The sequence below is a fragment of the Lutra lutra genome, chromosome 7, assembly GCF_902655055.1.
Source record: "Lutra lutra chromosome 7, mLutLut1.2, whole genome shotgun sequence".
NCBI classification, from domain to species: Eukaryota; Metazoa; Chordata; class Mammalia; order Carnivora; family Mustelidae; genus Lutra; species Lutra lutra.
In genome coordinates this window covers 57,785,742-57,804,255 of record NC_062284.1, presented here as the reverse complement: position 1 = coordinate 57,804,255, position 18,514 = coordinate 57,785,742, and the positions used below count along the sequence as shown (strand labels likewise).

Sequence of the window (18,514 nt, the reverse complement as noted above, 5' to 3'; positions counted from 1 at the left end):
TTCCACTGGGTCGAGTCTGCTATTGACATAGGATGGGTGGGGCAGTATGTCACAGTAGGGTGGGTAGCAATGGTTTCACATCATTTGTGCCAAGTTCAGAGCCTAGATGGGTACATGTTTCATGACTGAGTCTTCCCTTTGGTGGTGGTAGTTTCAATGGATCTGTCTAGGCAGTTTGAAGGGATAGTCTCTGTCTGTATTCCTCTGGCAGACTGAGCACTTTCCTTGTGCAAATGTGACTCATGTGGGAGCTCTGGGTCCTAACACCAGCATCCCAATCCCATAAAGTAGCCAACTCACTACTCACTCATTCAACAAACACTGAAACTTTGAAGGAGCACCTATCTTTGCCAGGCACTCTTCTAAGTACTAGGGAGACAGAGTGAACAAAATAGCCTAAAGCACCTGCCTTTATGGAGTTTACATTCTAGGTTATGTGTGTCGGAGAGATGCGACAAGCAACAAAATAAATGAGTAAATTTATCTTATCTGGTAGGTACATTTTGGCCAGATTCTGCACAATTTGTAACTTTCTATGTGTGTGTTAGTCACGGAAACCTGGAAGTTTCAGATCTTGACTTAATAAGGACTGCATTGAGTTGATTTGTGGGCCAGAGTGACTTCTTAACATACTGTAGTTTCTAACAAACTATTTGTAAAATTAATGGCCTCTGATGACCCCCATTACCATCTCCCTTCTTCCTGAAAGAAGGCATTTCATTGCTTTATGAAGCTGTACACAGAAGAGTAATTAAGTAACAATTCAGGCCAATGGCCTCTCCTAGGAATTAATGGTAGGGAGAGTTCATTAACCCCAGCTGGTTATAGCTTCTCCAGGAAATGCCCTGGACCAAGGTTATTGTAGCGATTAATGTATTGGATAGAGACTTTAACTAGGATAAAAATAAAGCTCTATCCATCTCCTTCCTGGGGAGGTTTTCTCCTTGAGGGGCTACCAAAGGCAAGCTGGTAGAAGCAGCAGAACCTCAAGCTTGGGGCCTTGTGTGGGATGAAGACAACAGATTGCCATTAGTGAGACCTGTCCTGCTAAATCAAAGTAAAAACAGGGCCTTGGGGGCAAATTAAGGTCCTTGATATAAGCTTTCCTGCTATTTGGGAAGTGGCTTTTGATTAACACCCAGTACAGCTGTTTCCACCTTGTTAACTTTTCCATGCCATACCTGCCCTGCACAGAAGAGTGGTGGACAGATGCAGATTTTGCTGCAGTCTTGCCAGGGACGGAGTGGCCTTTATGTGGAAGTCTGCTGTGTAGACACCCTCTTTCCACAGGCTAGACATTTGGACTCTTTTTCCTGGGGCTTCACCTTTCTGCTGTGAGGGCCCTGGTCAGATACAAGAGTCCCTGATAACCTGCCTGGGCTCTGGTCCTTTCTGCTGCCTCACAGGGATGGAGACATATTTCTTCTGTTCACTTCAGTTGTCCTTACTTTACTTTGGCAAAGTCTTCTCTGGTATTTTTATAAATGAGCCTGATTTTGAGGCTCATAGCCAGGCAAGGCTCTAGAACCTCATTTTAGATCAGTTTTCAAATACAGAATCAAGTATACTATTTTCCTTATGTCCTTACTTATTTTTAGTGACTATTTCTGTACAGTCTTTAGGCTCATAAAATCTTTGAATTTCCTTTCAGAAGACTTCTCAGAATAGCTTTCTCAAAAGCAGAAACTTGAACTAAATTGAAATGTGAAGCAAAGAGAGAGAGAGAGAGAATGTACCAGTAGTTAATGTTGTCATTATTTAATATCCAGTAAACTGTGGTAGTTTAAATTGATAAAAAGTCATGTATTTTCTTTTGAAACTAAATCTTTCTAAATTTATTGCATCATTGCTATTACAACAGCAATAAAGAACTAAAAATGAAAGTTCATCAAGGATCTCACTTCAGCAAAAGCCTTGCATTTTTTCCAAGTTTTCTTCTATTTTTTTTTTTTTTTGCCTGTTAACAAACCGTCTTTTATAGTTATCATAGAAGAGATATATTTTGCCTTTTCACGAACTTCTCCCAGGTTGCTACATACTTTCTATAATTTTATTTTTAATTGCTACATAAAATTCTGTTGAGTTGACAATATTCATAATCTGCTTCATCATACCTTTCTTACCATACTATTTATCTTTTTGCATACCTATCTTCTCTTGAATGCCAGGAGGGTACCTATATTAACTTTTTAGAGCTGTCATGACAGGTACTACCACAGACTGGGTGGCTTAAACAACAGAAATTTATTTTCTCACAATTCTGGAGGCTGTGAATCCTGAACAAAGTGCTGGGAAGGGTGTTTCTCCTGAGGCCTCTTTTCTTGGCTTAGATGGCTCTGTTCTCTCTCTGTCCTCACATGGTCATCCCTCTGTGTGTGTCTGTGTCCTAATCTCCTCTTATAAGGACAGCAGTCGTACAGGATTAAGGCCCAACCTAATGACCTCATTTAAAGTTAATTACCTCTTTAAAGACCCTGTCTCCAAATAAAGTCACATTCTGAGGTATTAGGTATTTAGATTTCAACATATGAATATTGGGGGGAGGCACAAATCAATCTATGTGAAGTACTGAACAGATGCTTTAACTGGGACCAAATTTATGAATGTTCAGGTTGTTTTCCCTTCCCCTAAATAACAACACTTGAAAGAACACATATGTATAGTCATTGTCTTTTACAGGTATAACCAGAATATCAAAGTATATATACACTTAAATTTTTACCAGTTTTGAATGTCTGTTCATTAGTGTATCAGTCAATGGCTTTTTATTTTACAGATGAGGAAAATAAAGACAGGAGAGATTAAATGACTTGTTGGAATTAAAAAAAGATTTTAAGAAATCTGCCAAACCTGAGACCATGCCTCTCCACATTTTCTGGTTCATTCCTCTGTAAGCCTAGGAAAATATAATAGGAAGAGGACATTTCCTCAATTGTGCACCTGGTATTAGGGACTAGCAGGTGTTCAGGGTGTCTCACCTGCTAGTGACATGATTTTTGTTTTCACTGAGGTCATTTCAGAGGTAACCATGCTTGATCTCTGCTTTAATAACTCTTTGCTTTACTTTAAATTTGCTTCTGTAGTTCGCAGTTAGGAAGCGATCACTAAATGGAGGATTTCCTAAAAGGGATAACTAGAGCCTCTGCAGCCTAACTTGTAGAAATGTTACACTGAAATCTAGTGTAATTTTATACTCCCTTCTCGTTTCTTCTGTGTTCTGTCTGCCATGTACTGGGAACATCTTTAAACTTACTGATTGGTCCCCTTTGATCATTATAGAGAAGTCTTTCATACATTGAGGTGTTAGGATATCTTTAACTTAACAGAAGTAATATTATGCTGGTATATTTATACTATGAATGCCTTATATTTAGCTTAACTTTGGCTATATAGTTCTTCATTCTTCATTTATTTAGCAGATATTTTTCTGAGTACCTAGGTGGATAACAGGGTGTCCTAAAGAGGACTCGAGTACTCAGTTGCGTGAGGCACTACAGTGTGATAAATGTTATAGTGAAGACAGCTAAAAATTGCTTTGGGATTCCGATGGGGAGCATCTCACTTTATGAGTTAGGGAAGCTTCAAAGGAAAGGTGCCTTTTGGATTGAGTCCTGTAGGAAGGGAGTAACTTTATAGAGAATTGGAAAAGATCCTCTAAGAGGAGGCAACAACAGGTTAAAAGGCACAGTGTGCTCAGTGAGTGGTGAAAATTCACTGTAGTTTCTGTCTGAAGTAGCACATTCCAGTGTGTGGTACATGAATTATTAGTTGTGTAACTGATAGTTTTATGTGGGTGGAACATGGAGATAACATTTTTGATTTTAAAAATAAATTTTAAGTAGTGATAGTTAAATATTTAGTAAAGCTACAAGTAGTACACTGAAACTTGATTTAGAAACATTGCTTTAAATGAGAATAGATTTATTGGGTAAAAACTACTTGGTTTAAAGAAAATATTAAGTAGACAGTTGTTCTGCAGGAAGATGAATGTAGCAAACATTGTGAAGGTAAAATGTGAATGACTAAAGTTTGGGAATGAGTGCTCTAAGAATGTATGTGGCATTGCGGGAAAGGGATAGCGAGGTCAGCTGAGGAGCCCTGCATAGTTGCTCAGGATGTTGGGCTTCATCTGGAGGTACCTCCAGAGACATTAGAGACTCTTAGGTAAAAGAGTGACATGGTCATTGTATTTGAGAAAGATAATTCTGGAGTGGTGAGGGATGGATGGGAGGAAGAAGGCCCCAGTGCTTTCCATACTGTACATTACGATCAGACATCTCAGGGGAGATATTTTACTTTGTTTCTATTTGGAATGGAAACTCAGGTTTTTATCATGCATTTTTTCCCCCACTGGAAATTGTATATTGGAGTATTTTCCCCTTTATATTATTTTCTGTTTGGCTTATAAAGGTGATATTAAATCTTCTTAGTGAATAGAGCCTTATCACACCTGTAATGAAAGGGTTTTTGTCCATAACTCCTCACTTTAACTTATAGCCATTGCTTTGAATATCTGCAGTCTGTAGATAGTTTGGCCTCTCCTTGTTCATTCAGATTGTTTTCACTGGGGCTAATTCTTCTTCCCATAAATGGAAATGTGATGATCCTGTGAATTTTCTGGTTGTTTTCAGTCACAAAATGATGTTCCAGTTCAGTAATCAAAGGATCCAGTAACAAGTCATAATAACAACTCTGCCCTTGGTGTGGAGTGGAGGTTTCTGCTCTCTGACAGCTGAAGCCTACTGTGGGTAGAAAGACAGTCTGGGCTTGTTGACTTAATCTCTTTCCACAGGGAGCATATCTACCTCTCCTTTCCACCATGTTGGCTACAATTCAGACCAGGTAAAAGAGGAAAGGAGACTTTAGTCCTTACTTAACTAATTCTGTTAGGCACTGGCACCCTGTCCCATGGGGCCTACTTGAAGTTTAGACCTGATGCTCTCTCTTGTGGATGTTCTTAAGAAGTTGTTGGAGGTTGCCTAACCACTCTCATGACATAATTGGAAACTCTAGCTCTTACCTGAACAATTGCATGCATGTCTAATTGAGTCATTCTTTTGCATCTTCTTCAGCCACTCAGACTTTTGTCATCCTGCCAGCTTCTCTTTGCTGATCACTTGCTCTCCTGGGTGGCTGGGACTGGCTATATAATTTGTAGAACATAGTGAACTGAGTTCACTTTGTGTAGAACTCTGAGAATATAGGGCCATATCTCAAAAATTAAGAATTTTAAGTCAATGACAAAACACGTCCATGAAGCTGGCCTTGCAGGTGGCTCTCATGAATGAGACCTAAGACAGTTTGGTGCAGGCAGACATACTCACATATTCTTTGTCTAAATAGGCTCTGGAACACAAGGCAGCTCCCACTTGTTTAGTCTGCTGTCAAAGCAGTTAGCTAACCTGTATCATGCCCTTAGATTTTCTAGATGACTCTCTGACAGTGCTCTCCAGTATTCCCTGTGTATTCAAGGACACCTAGGAAGCTCTCCTAATAGGCTCCTGAAAACCCTTTTCTTACATTCATTTCCTATCATTGGTAAAGTAAATCCCCACAAACTTTGTGGCTTACCACAATAAAAATTTATTATTGTGCAGTCCTAGAAGCAGAAGTCTGACATGGCTCTCAATGGGTAAAATCAAGGTGTTGGCAAGGCTACTTTCCTCTGGAGGCTCTAGGGAAGAATCTCTTTTCTTGCCTTTTCCAGCTTCTGAAGGCCACCTGCATTCCTAGGCTCATGGCCCCTTCTTTCTTCTGGGAAGCCAGAGGTGTAGAATCATGAAATCTCTCTGATTTTCTGACTTTTGTTTCTGTGATCTCATTGTCTGCTCTCACTCTGACCTTCTTGCCTCCCTCTTACAAGGTCCTTGATTAATAATTTTTGGTCCAGGATAATATCGCCATTTCAAGATCCTTAAACACATCTGCAAAGACCAGTTGTTATGTGAAGTAACATACCCAGAGAGGATGGGGACATGGGTGTGTTTGGGGGAGGGAGTCATCATTCAGCCTACCTCACTTATCTTGAGGCAAAGAGAGAAGCAGCCCTCCCATCCTTCCCTTTGAATTCACATCTCACTAGGGTAGGGGGAGTTCTATGCCCCATTGTGGTTATAGACACAGCACAGCGCAGCACTCTGAAGGAATCTTTCCTCCAATCTTGGCTCTACATTAGTTCTAAAAATAGGTGAAGAGATTAAGAGTCATCTAAGAAGTTCTCCAGGTAAACTATTTATACTCCAGTCCTTACCTCGGGTCTGTTTCAAGTTCATTTTTTTGTCTTATGCTTTCCTGATTTTACTGTTAAAATATTCCAGTTCCAATTAGTATATCAACACTGGCCCTTACAGAAAGTGTTAGAATAGCATCTAGGTAGGAAAACAATAATGGAACATTCCATTTTTTGAGTTAAACGATTCATTTCCCCTTGATGAAAAGTTAATTTAGAAAGTTCTGGAAAGTGATTCTTTTCTTCTGTGCCCTGCTTTGAGTCTGGATACCTTGCAGTTTCCACACTTACATGATTTAGAGTAAAATCTTAAATGTTATTTCAAGAACAAGTTTTTTTTTTCCTTCCTTTTCAAAATGGGATAGTCAAGTGGATAGCTGTGTGTGACCTGTTTGACTTTTTCCTCCACAGCCTGACAGCTCCAAGATTCAGTTCTGTGCCAGTCTGCAGAACCACTCCCCTCACTGATCTTAGGAATCTAACTCCTGTAGAATCTAGCCAGTCCCCATTCCTGTTCTCTCTGACTCTGTACTACAGCTTGGTATCTGAGCTAGTACCTCATTCCCAAGACCAGTGTCCTATTTTATTCCTTAGTTTTAGGGTTTGAAATTCTGTCACAAGCCTACCTGGGAACACAGTACTGATTTATCCTGCAATTAGACTATTTTTGTTGGAACCTGATGCATGGATCTCTGACCCTAAATTCTTCCTCAAAGCTGGGCCAATCCAAAGTTTCCACAGTTCTCCAAGGTTCTGCCTGCCCTAGTGCTCAGGTCTCTATAGTCTGCCTGCTTACTGGATTGTGTCGCTATTACCATTGGTTGGGTTTCCTTGGTTCAAATCACCGGCCTTGTCCCCCTCCTTTGTCTCTATACCGGCTCTCTAGATCTTAATGCTTTTTGTACAACCATCCTCCGCTTTGCTGCCAAATCAGAATCTTAATAGCTGTCCTTTCCAGAAGTTCTGTTTTACTCCTGTTTCAGCAGCTTCTCCTCCTGTGGAATATGCTACTGTGGATGGAATGCTTGTTGTAATAATATTAATGTATAAATTGGGGTATTTTTTTATGAAAGTGGAAAATGAGATTTTATAATGAGGATATAGTTTGAAAATTCTATGCATGGGATATAGTTTGGTGACAAAGCATTTTGGGAGCTGTTTCACAGTTAACATCGTGTTCTCAAAGAGTGAGTTATGCTATAGTTCAGGAGAGAGGGTGCTCATCTTTAAATTCGATCTTTTTCTTCTGGTACTCATTGATTTTTGTTTGGGTCCTTGTCATTTCGTAGACCTTTTTCCTATAAAAATGTAAATAAACAAAAATAAAGTGAATGTTTTCTTAAGCTGATTTTAGTTTTTAACAAAACATCTCTGAGAGGTCAAATTCAAGATAATTTCAGAATTCTAAACAGGTTTTATAACCTCTATTGGCAAGAGATCTGTATTTGCAGAATCCATAAAGCTTTTAAGGTATAGTTGATATTGAAACAATAATGACCCTGGAACAGGATATTTCCTGGAGATTAATGACCAGCTGGGAGGGGTTGATGGCCTGAGGTGTAGTTGAGGGCCATTAACCTCAGACAGTCATTAAAGCCCAGGAAATGTCCTATGTCTAGGTCGTTATTGTTATTATAAATTGAAAATGGAAAAAAGAAACAGGCATACAGATGATCTGAAGGGCGCCTCCATTTCCAATGGCTTGAACAGGGAGCATTCTAGGAGAATTTATTCCCCTGTCCATTAGCCAACCAATCTCTCTGAATCCTCTGTCATATTGCCCTTCAAGTGATGGGTCTTTGTGCTGGAAACCCCTGAATTCTCTAGACACCTGAGTAGAGAAAACAGTTCCCTTGTTGTAGCTACCTTTGTTCAGAGTGACTGGATTAAACAAATAGTAATGGTGAATAACTTTGCTCCTGGTCTTAATTGTACCCTACATTGCCTTCTACTTGCTTACCATGGGATCAGCTGTTTTCTTCTCTATTTAGCTGTAGTAAACTTCCCACAGTTAAATTTTAAGCCCTTGAATATGTTGTCTGTGCTTATTTCCCAGGTTGCTGAGGGCTGAAAGTGCATGTTATTTGCTTTGCAGTTGTGCTGTCTTTAGTCAAGCTACATAAGGCATCCTAGTCCAAGTCCTTATTAAATTTCTGAAAAGTACTATAATTCAAAGATATCTCCAATTCTCAACCAAGAAGCGATGCTTAGTTTTGAATGCAGTAAGTTTCAGCTTTTATACTAACCCTATGGTGGCAAATTCACCCTCCTTTTTTTTTTTTCCAAACAAAATATTCAAAATGGAGAAGTTACCGCTTTAGGGTTTCCACTTAGGTTTCATAACAAATAGTTGGATATGAAATACTCAGCTGGAATATTCTAAAACAACTTGCCAAATTTATTTTATTTGTTGGCTGTAAGAAATTTCATGTAAGATTTACCACCCCCTCCCCTGCAAAAATCAGAGCAGTATGACCTGAAGATCATCAGGCTACCATTTCATTTAGTCGGTAGTCACAGGTTTGAGTCGTGTGTTGGATCTGCTCAAATTCACTGATGACTGTAAAAAAATGAAGAAAATAAATAAAGAAAAACTCAAAATATTTCCCTTGATAACACTGGTCAGGAATATCAGCTTTATAGAAGAATAGCATTTCACTGGATGGTGCTAGGCTGCCAATATTGTTAGGAATTTTATAAATATACAGCCCATTCTCAAAAGGCTCTTTTTCTCCCTTAGTGGTACCTGAAATTCCTGTTGCTTATGACTTTGGTCTAAGATATTGAAAGTCCCAGTTAAAATACAAATGCTAACTTTTCAACCATTGATAATTACTTTAAGTTGTTAAATCTTCCAGACCACAAGTAGCCTGGGGATTCAACAGAATCAAAATGGTAAACCATTTTGATTCTGTTGAATCCCCAGGCTATATCTATATATTTATATCTATATCTATATATAATTTATTATTATAAATATTATAAATATTTATATAATTTATATATAATTAAAATAAATTATATAATTTATATAAATTATAAATAAATATATATAAATAAAATATATAATATATAATTTATAAATATAAATATTATAAATAATAAAGGGAAGTATCATAAAAGTATTCTTTTTTCAAATCCCTGTCCATGTAATCTATGAAATTCCTTTTCTTGTCAGGATCTTCAGAGTAATTCACATTCTCTCTGATGTTCCTGAAAGTCTTCTTGTTCCACCATTCCTTCTCATTTTAACTGGTTTTTATCAAACGTGTTTTTTTGTGCTAGTCTGTGCTCTTTCTAAAATCTCTTTATGCTGACATTTCTGGTAGGTGGGCTGACTTTCATGCAGGCTGCAGGATTTGTTGTTGCCTTATGGTGGCACAACCCAGGAAATGAATGTCATCCTATAGCATTGTTAGTGTTACTCTGGTGAAGTGTGGAAGGATGCTCTTCCCACCAGCTACAACTGTTTTTGTTTGTTTGGTTTTATTTTAACAATCTGATTTGAGTTTTTATTTATTTCATAATCTGCCTGTTGATTTCCTAATTTATTTTAATTTAATAATTCTCTTTCCTACCCCTTTGACTTCCTATATTGCCCCTTGGAGTGGAATTTGGTGCAAGTTATTATGGACATAGTACAAATGATGTCATCCATGGTGACCTATAAAATCATCCCCTGGCCCTCTACTGTTGTCTAATTCTAGGTATCTTGAATCTGCCTTTGGGATGAATCTCCTCCATATTTCACACTGCCGAAAAGTTCCAGGGGCCTCTCTCTGAGTGGTTATGTAACCACATTTCTACTCCACCAGTCACTGCTTATTTATGAAGGCCCTGCAGTCATCCTGGGTAGTATACACAGAAGCACCCTGCCGTATCTGAACCCTTGCATTGCAAGGGAGAGACTAGAGACACTTTGAGGATTCTGACTTCAGATTGTTTTTTCAAGTATTTTTATTTATTTTGTTGTGCTTCTCTAAGGGATACCAAAAGGTGTAAGTATCTTGAGTGCGCAACCACAGTATAATCTAGGCAAGGGAGAGAAAATGAGACATCAAATAATGACAATCTGGCTGCCCTTATTCTAAAAGAAGATGAAGGCGTGGGAATATAGGACTCTATTTGTTGGCGAGTTTCAATTTATTTGGGTATACATTTCTAATTTACTGCTCTTCTTCACTATATTATGGTGTAATTATGTTTTATAGTACTTCATTGTAAGTAATTAATAACAGGTACCTTAGTAATATGTTGGCTGGGTTGCAGAAGGTTTCAGTCACTTTTAGAGTAGTCTTGTGTTGTTTCAAAATCTTAATTTTAAATTAAATTCAAAGCTTTATCCCCCCTTCATTCTACACAGAATTGACTTCTCCTTATTCTAGCTTCCGGCCAGGAGTTTTTCTATCACGTTTAGCAAGGTAGAAGGAAGGAAACAAGGGTAAATTCTTCCTATTTAACTGCCTGTGGTGAGGTTGAGTTCTCTGACTGGTTAGTTGTCCTCATTTATTTGGTTCAAGGTAATCATTACTACGTTTTGGGGGCAGGTATGTTGTTGGTCCTTTCGTATGTAGGTTCTTCGGAGGGTTTCCAAAGTCCTTCCCTTCCTACTGTATAGTTCCTGATGTGTTTCTACGTCCTTTTTTAGGATATGTGCTGCCAAAGTAAGCATGTGTTTCTACTTCCTTAATCCCTCCAAAAGTTGTCAAAAACTGAGGTCCCTTTCCTGTCGGTCAGTCTGCTTGATGAAGTCTGGAAAGACAGCTAGAATTCAGCAACTTTTCTCCTGTCTGTTGACCCTTTGGAAGGTCATCCATCTGTGACATGTCAAATAATGGGGCAGATAGCTTCACAGCTCCCTCTTCTTCCACCATACTCTCCAATTCTCTATGATTCAGGTAGCCCTGGTATGCTGGCCAAACAGACAGCCAACTGGAAAATAAATCGCCCAGCTTCCCTTTCTGTAGACATCTCCTGTTCCTAACACGGATTGCTTTTGAACCCACTTTCCGTGGTTTTAGGTAACAAGGTAATCTACTTCCATTCTCCCTCTTGGAATAGTGTCTCTTTAAAAGGCTACTCTCCTCACTACCCTCAAGGTTCTCTTTTTACACTGCCCAGGGAGAGGTGGTAATGCTTGGTAGTAAGGCTTGTTCTAAACTGAGGTCTGTTAGTAAGCCCTGTAAGGATATTCTACGTATCCGAATATGGGGATCTTAGCATGTTTTAGTGTTCAGGTTGGTATTAGATGCAGTTCTGTGGAACTTAGAAAACTCCCAGTTGATAACCTGTTTCAATCCAGAAAAGGATTTTATGGAATAAGATCACTTTTGCTGTTCCTACCCTAAAAGAATGAAATCAGAGTCAGATAACCAAAGGTGAATAATATGAACCATTTGGGGGAAATTTGCTGGCTCAGAAAGGGTACAACTTGCAAGATATCCTACAAGGAGTCCAGAGGGATGAGACTCGTTTTAAGGACAGCTGGCACACTATCAACAGTTAACAGAGAAAACAAAAGTCACATTCTGCTCCTGTTGGTTCTGAGAACCTGATCTCCCTCCTGGAATGAGTAGAACTGAAAATATGAAAATAGAATTAAGTTTCAGGGGAGTGGAGCAGAGAAAACTGATGTGCTTTGAGTTCAGGTCTTCAGGCTCTGATACATTACACTCCAGGATGCCAGAACCAACAAATGGGATTTCTGATTACATTTTGGTCATCACTAAGAGTACTTGATTTTTTTCTGTTATTGTTGTTTCACTTTTTTCTTCTCGAAAGTACAATGAGAATTTACAGAGAAAATGACCCCTCCCCCGAAAAAAATCAAATGGAGGAAAAAAAGAAAAAGAAGGAAGGGAAAAGGATTTTGAAAACTGTAGCCTAGTAATTTTGATGTTACCATTAGTATAATTTTTGACTGGACTAGTAAGTAGATGGTTTATGAACAGTTATCAAGAGAGAGTGATCACTGAAAGCAGCATGAATTTGAGAACATTAGCTGGACCGATCAGATATATTTTCCCTTTTTTAAGACGAGTAATTCAGAGTAAAGTTGAAATATAAAGTATTCTAAATTCCATAGGGTGTCTTTTTTTTTTTTTTTTAAAGATTTTATTTATTTATTTGACAGAGAGAGATCACAAGTAGACGGAGAGGCAGGCAGAGAGAGAGAGAGAGGGAAGCAGGCTCCCTGCTGAGCAGAGAGCCCGATGCGGGCCTCGATCCCAGGACCCTGAGATCATGACCTGAGCCGAAGGCAGCGGCTTAACCCACTGAGCCACCCAGGCGCCCCTCCATAGGGTGTCTTAACCATTCTCTCATTGCATTTTTCAAAGGTATGATGGGGAAGTATGGGCAGATTGTTGTTTGCATAGGTGGATTCAGAGTTCTTTGAGAAAAAGCTCATTCATTTAACAAATAATTTTGAATCCTTGTTGTATTCTAGGCAATGTGTGTAGCCCTCAAGATAAGAGACTAGAGAATTGACACTCAGTAAGTGTCTGCTGTTTGCACTTATCCTAGGTGCCTGTCCATGGGATCTCTTTTACTTGTCTGAGAGGTGGGCTTCATTATCTCTATTTTCTATATCAGACAAGAACACAGCTAAGTAATCCAAGTCTACTGCAGCATTATAAAAATCATCCCTTCATCACAGTGTAAGATTTAAATGCATCTGCACAAGGGTGCACACTGTATAAAAGGAATAAGGTTGCTGCTGCCCTGCCAAGCACTTCTGCTCCCTACCCAGGTCCGACTGCAATGCTGGTGGTCCCAATGGTTCTATCAAAATAAATCGTGTTTGAAAAATAAAGCATTTAAAAAGACAAGTCACAATGCCTCAGAAACCATATCTCAGCTCAAACTTCATCTATTTAAATGTATTATTTGCCTCCCACTAATAAACCTTTATTTCACTTGTTATAACTGAGCAATAAATCTTCTGTACTGAAGTATCTTCCTTGCCCAATTAATCCAAAGGAAAAAAAACTGAAATGATTAGTAGAGAAAAATGTAGGGGCTACCACACCCTTTTAATATTTTTAAAATATTTTTAAGGTTTAAAAGTGTTAAAATTTGTAGTTCCTAGTAGGAAAACATTATCTGAATGAATACCCTAATGGCAAACCATTGTAGAATGTTTCAGTTACATGGGGACAAAGGGGTAGGCATTCTCTTCACAGCACCCCAGCTTTCTTCATGAGAAGGTCAGAGGTACACTGGTTTGTATTTTTGCAATATCCATTAGGTGATCGAAGTTGCTTTTTCTTCAGCTGGGGCTTTATTTGTCAGAAGGGCATTATGCTTGACCTCCAGATTTGGCTGACAGTTTACTGATGAGATTCATAAGCTTTGGGTTGTTCTGGTATTTTGACATATTCGTTGGGTTCTGGGCCACCTCCTGGAAGGCCACCATAACTTCTGGACCCTGCATGGCTGCAAGAGCTTCTGGATTACTAAGAATTTCATTGAGCCCAGGCATTCCTGCCATTCCAGGCATCTACCCTGCCATTCCAGGCATTCCTCTAGGAAAATTACCAGGCATTTCCCCCAGGAAAGCCACCTGGGAAAGAGCCATACTGAGTTCCTGATTGTCGTCTGGCTTCTTCCTCCTTCTAGGCTCTCTCATGTTCTTCCTGAGCCTTCTTAACCCTTTCTATTCTTTCTTTGATCTTTCACTCTTCACGTTTTCGCTCATACTTTCTCTCATGTTCAACAATTTTCTGGGCTCTCGGTTGAACTTCTTTCAGCATTGCACTAGTGTCTTCATCATAATCCAGTTTACAAGCAAGGGCAAGATCATGTGCGGCTTCTTTGCAATGGCCCAGAAGTCTGTGTGCTTTCCCTCGCCACTTATAAGGCTGAACTGAATCAGGATTTATTTCAATAGCTCTGTCACAGTCTCGAATGGCAGCATTTGGCTTCTGTAATTTGATGAAGACACTGGCTCTCTTGGCATACAGAATGGCCAAGCGAGAATTTAGTTTGATGGCATCTGTGAACAAGTCAATGGCTTTCTGTAGTTCACCATCATTTAGGGCATCAATGACCGCCACTTTTTTATCATTTGCCTGATCCATCATTTCCTCATTTATCTCTACATTTTCATCTCCCATTTCTTGAGGGGCATCAGTATCTGGTTCAATCACACCTTCCTTGCCAATTTCTAGATCACTTTCCTCACTTCATGGTTCATCTGTCTTAATGTTTTCCTCTGCCTTCTTACTATCTGGTTTTTCTTCCTTGATACTGTCTTCTGATTTAGTTTTATGAGTGGCAGGTGGTATTTTACCCCCCATGTTTTCCACCCACTCCTGCAGGAAACGTGTTTCCTCAGTGTGCAGAATGCTTGGATCCTGCTTACACATTTTCATGAAGGCTCGAAGCTCGCTCACTTTGTGGGGGTCCATGGTCCAGAGGCAGTGGGAGGCAGCAGGCGCAGCTGAGGTTGGGACTCGATTCCAGGTGCGGGTACTCAAGTATTGGAGTCTTAAAGTGTATAAATACACAGTGTGTCTCTGTGTATTTATATATGTCTTTCTTCAGTCTCTCCTTGCCCTCTCTGTGGGGGCTAATTTCAGATTTTGCCCAGGAAGCTCCTGAGGTTTTCAGCCAACAAAAGTATGTGTGCAGAATTATATTTCCACAAGAGAGCTTGAGGGTGCTTCTCTTATCTCATCTTTGCTTCTGTGCTGGATGATTATCACAATTTTGGGTAAATATTTAGGTGAAAAATGGTATCCAAAATATGCTTCAGTTTTACTTCTTTGATTATTAATGCAATATATTTAAAATTTTTCCTATTTATTAGCCATTTTATCCTCTTATTAAATTGTTCACTTTTATGAGGTAAAATACCAATTTATATAAGTAATTTGTATACTTTGTCATATACATATTTATATAACATAATATGTACATGAGAAACCTCACCATAAAGGGAATTGGGTAGGAAAAGAAACTTTAAAAGATCAGCACACTGGATGCCTGGGTGACTCAGTTGGTTAAGCATCTGCCTTCAGCTCAGGTCATGATCCCAGGGTCCTGGAATTGAGTCCCACATTGGTCTCCCTGCTCCTTGGGGAGTCTGCTTCTTTCTCTTCCTCTCTCTCTCTCTATCTGTAATGAATAAATAAATAAAATCTTTAAAAAGAAAGTTAAAAAAAGATGAGCCCACTGTCAGCCCACAAACTGTAGAGAGTTTTCAGGGTGGCCAGTGTGCCCCAACCCCCTTTTCTCTTTGCCCCCCAAAAAGCAACACTTCAAAAGAGTGTAAAGTTTAAAGACTGTTCTGTTCATAAGCTATTCAAGATTTTTCCAGCATTAACTGATACAAAGCATGATGAGACGGCATTTTTAGAGAGAGCAGCTTTAGACCCAGAAAAGGGTGATGAGGTGAGTTTATTTAATGTGCCAAAATCAGTGGCAAACGCAATTTTCTTTTTTCTTTCAAGGAGGCAGGAAAGCAAATAAATGGTCATTTCAGCATAAGGGGAACATGATGATTCACTTTGTGAGTGGTTGGGAAAGGGATAAAGATAGGACAGGGAGTTGGTCTCAGAAGTCTCACAATCTTAATTTGTTTGTTCACTTCTGAAAAAAAAAATAAAAAATAAAGTTTTTCAAAGATACCCTAAAGCTGAAAACCTGAGCCACAGTCTCTTTTGGCTAACTCCTTCTGGAGTAACCTTTCTTTTCTTCCTTCCTTCCTTCCTTCTTCTTCTTCTTCTTCTTTTTTTTTTTTTTAAGATTTCATTTATTTGTTTGAGAGACAGAGAAAAAAAAACATGAACAGGAGGAGGGGTAGAGAGAAGCAGCCTCCCTACTGAGCAGGGAGTTCGATGCAGGGCTCCATCCCAAGACCCTGAGATCATGACCTGAGCTGAAGGCAAACACTCAACAGACTGAGCCACCCAGGCGCCCCTGGAATCCCCTTTCTAATTTGGCTGGTACACTGAACAGAGCAATGAAGTTTCCCTGAGTGGGTCTCTTTCTAGGCTCTGGTTCTCAATAAGGCAGGCCCCTGCCGCTTTCCCTCTTCTGTGGTGAGGGCAGTATGTGTTAAGCTGAAAAAGTTACTTTCCAAATGTGAGAAAGGGGTTAGACTGCTGCTTCAAAACTGTGGAATTATTTGGAATGTTTTGCAAATGGTCGCTACATCGACAGCAACAAAAAAGGTAATTACAAAGTGTGTACATCACAATATACTTTTTAAAAAAAGATTTTATTTATTTATTTATTTATTTGAGAGAGAAAGGGAGAGAGCGCATGGAGGGAGGGGCAGAGGGAGAGAGAGAATCTTAAGCAGACACCCTACTGAGCACGAGCCTGTCCTACGGCTCCCAGGGCTAGATCTCACAACCTTAAGAACATGACTCTGAGATCATGACCTGAGCTGAAATCAAGAGTTGGCCACGTAACTGACTGAGCTACCTAGGAGTCCCCATTACAACATACTTTTAAAGACACTTCACATTGTGCCTACATTCCCTTAAATATTATTCCCAAAGATGCTCAGACTCAAGACCGACTGAAATCTTTAGGGAGAGGCAGAGACTGGTGAAGAAGACACAGGAATTAGGGTGGGAAAAGCGGCAAAAGGTGAAAACAGCCTTTCTGTTAAAGATGAGCCGTCAGTTTCAAGGCCAGTTTTGGGCAGGCTGGCCTCAGGCTGGAGCCAGTGTCCGTGGGGAGGAGCAGCCACAGGGTGGGATTGGGGTGCTATACATATCATTCAGGTCAGGCAGAAGCTGCTCTGGCATCCTTCGTGTACAGAGGTGCTCCTCTTTGGTGCATTTCTGCTTATCTTCCAAATCAGTTATCGTCTCTGGCTTGGGTACTGAGCTCTCCATAAACTCAGCATCAGTCTCTGCCTGCTTGAATTTAACAGTGAGAATCTTTATTTCTTCTTCTTTGTCTCCCTTTTGAGAGTATTTTTCTTGTGCATCACTCAGCCACTTTAGGTTCCAGTCCGTCTGTCTTATCTGCTCATCCACCTCCTGGCAATGGGAGTCTGCCAGCTCAGCGCATTCCTCTGTGCATTCCAGGTCCCCCTCAGTAATCACCAACTTCTGAGCCACCCCTTCATACTTCTGGTCTGCTTCTTCTGCAGTATGCTCAGCTTGTTGGAGTTGGATCTCCTGGAGTTCCATCTTTTCTTCATCTCTTAAGGCTCAGCTTTCGGTAACCTTCATACCACTCTTACTCTCATCAGCAACTTTCTTGGCTTCCTCCAGCTTTTGCAGGGCATGGTCCAGTTCCTCTTCAGTGAGTTGGATCCTGTGTTTCAAGGAGACCACCTGAGCCTCAGCCTGCTCCTAGGCCCACCTTTCTCCTCCACCTCCTGCTACAGGTGCTCAGCCCTCTCCTCTGCCTCATTGGCTTGCACTGCAGAGCCTGCAACTTGCACTTCACTGCTTCAGTGGTGGTGATCCCGGCCATGGTGCCCCCTCCCAGCCCCTGCCATTGCTCAGCTTCCTGCCTCCTCTTCTCAGAGCCACAGCCGCTTCTCTGTAATGCTTTTTGGTTATATGAGACAGAAAGCCACTTCAAACTAGCTTAACAAAAAAATGGGAATTTCCTGCCTCACTGATGGCTCCTGAGGACTGCCTTATGTATTGCTGAGTTCAGGGACTTAATAGCATCATCCAGACTTAGACTGTCTGTTTCTCAGCTTGGATGTCCCGGGGACTGATGTAATTCAGGCAGACCTTTCCTCTTTGTGACAGAATGATGATGCAGAGATCCAGTCTTCTCAGTCACTCAGTGAAGGAAAGTTCTCTTTCCTAGTCACTATAGTACAGTCTCTTAAATGAGTCTCACTGGGTGGACACAGCCACGTGCCAATTCCTGAAACAGTCATCTGCCCAGGAATATTGGATGTGGGAATGGCCATATTTACCTTGTCCATCCACTTTTGGAGGGATAGAGACAGTCTCAAATAAGTCAAGAGGGAGCACATTGTTAGCCCAAAGGAAACTGTTCTGCTAAAAAAAAATCTAAAAAAAAATTAGATGTCTGTTATAGTTTTAATTTTGCTCAAGCTGTTTTCTGATATAAAGACAGATATTATGTGGTCAAATTTAAGTTTTCCTGTAATTTCTTATCTAACTTTAAAGCTTAAAAAGTCACAGAATCAATAAAATTACTTTCTATTTTCTTCAAATTTTTATGGTTTATATTTTTGTGATTATCTTTTAAATAAACTAGAATTAAATAGACTTACAAGCAAAATAAATTACTAAATATTTAATATTTATTATTGAAACTGATTTATCACATTTA

The 18,514-nt window shown here is 39.8% G+C and overlaps 1 protein-coding gene and 1 pseudogene across 1 annotated transcript; both read right to left on the bottom strand.

Annotated features, from left to right (window-relative positions):
* Positions 1-13,529: 13,529 nt before the first annotated feature.
* LOC125104710 (hsc70-interacting protein-like) lies at positions 13,530-14,640 on the bottom strand (annotated as a pseudogene).
* A 2,256-nt stretch (positions 14,641-16,896) lies between these two features.
* On the bottom strand, positions 16,897-17,488 carry LOC125104436 (tropomyosin alpha-3 chain-like). Its single transcript, XM_047737059.1, has one exon. It carries the CDS (start codon positions 17,380-17,382, stop codon positions 16,897-16,899), a length of 486 nt encoding a protein of 161 aa, XP_047593015.1. The 5' UTR covers positions 17,383-17,488.
* Positions 17,489-18,514: the final 1,026 nt, after the last annotated feature.

What these genes read in the sequence shown, in the direction of transcription:
- LOC125104436 (XM_047737059.1), bottom strand. Translation starts at nt 17,382, where the DNA reads ATGGAACTCCAGGAGATCCAACTCCAACAAGCTGAGCATACTGCAGAA.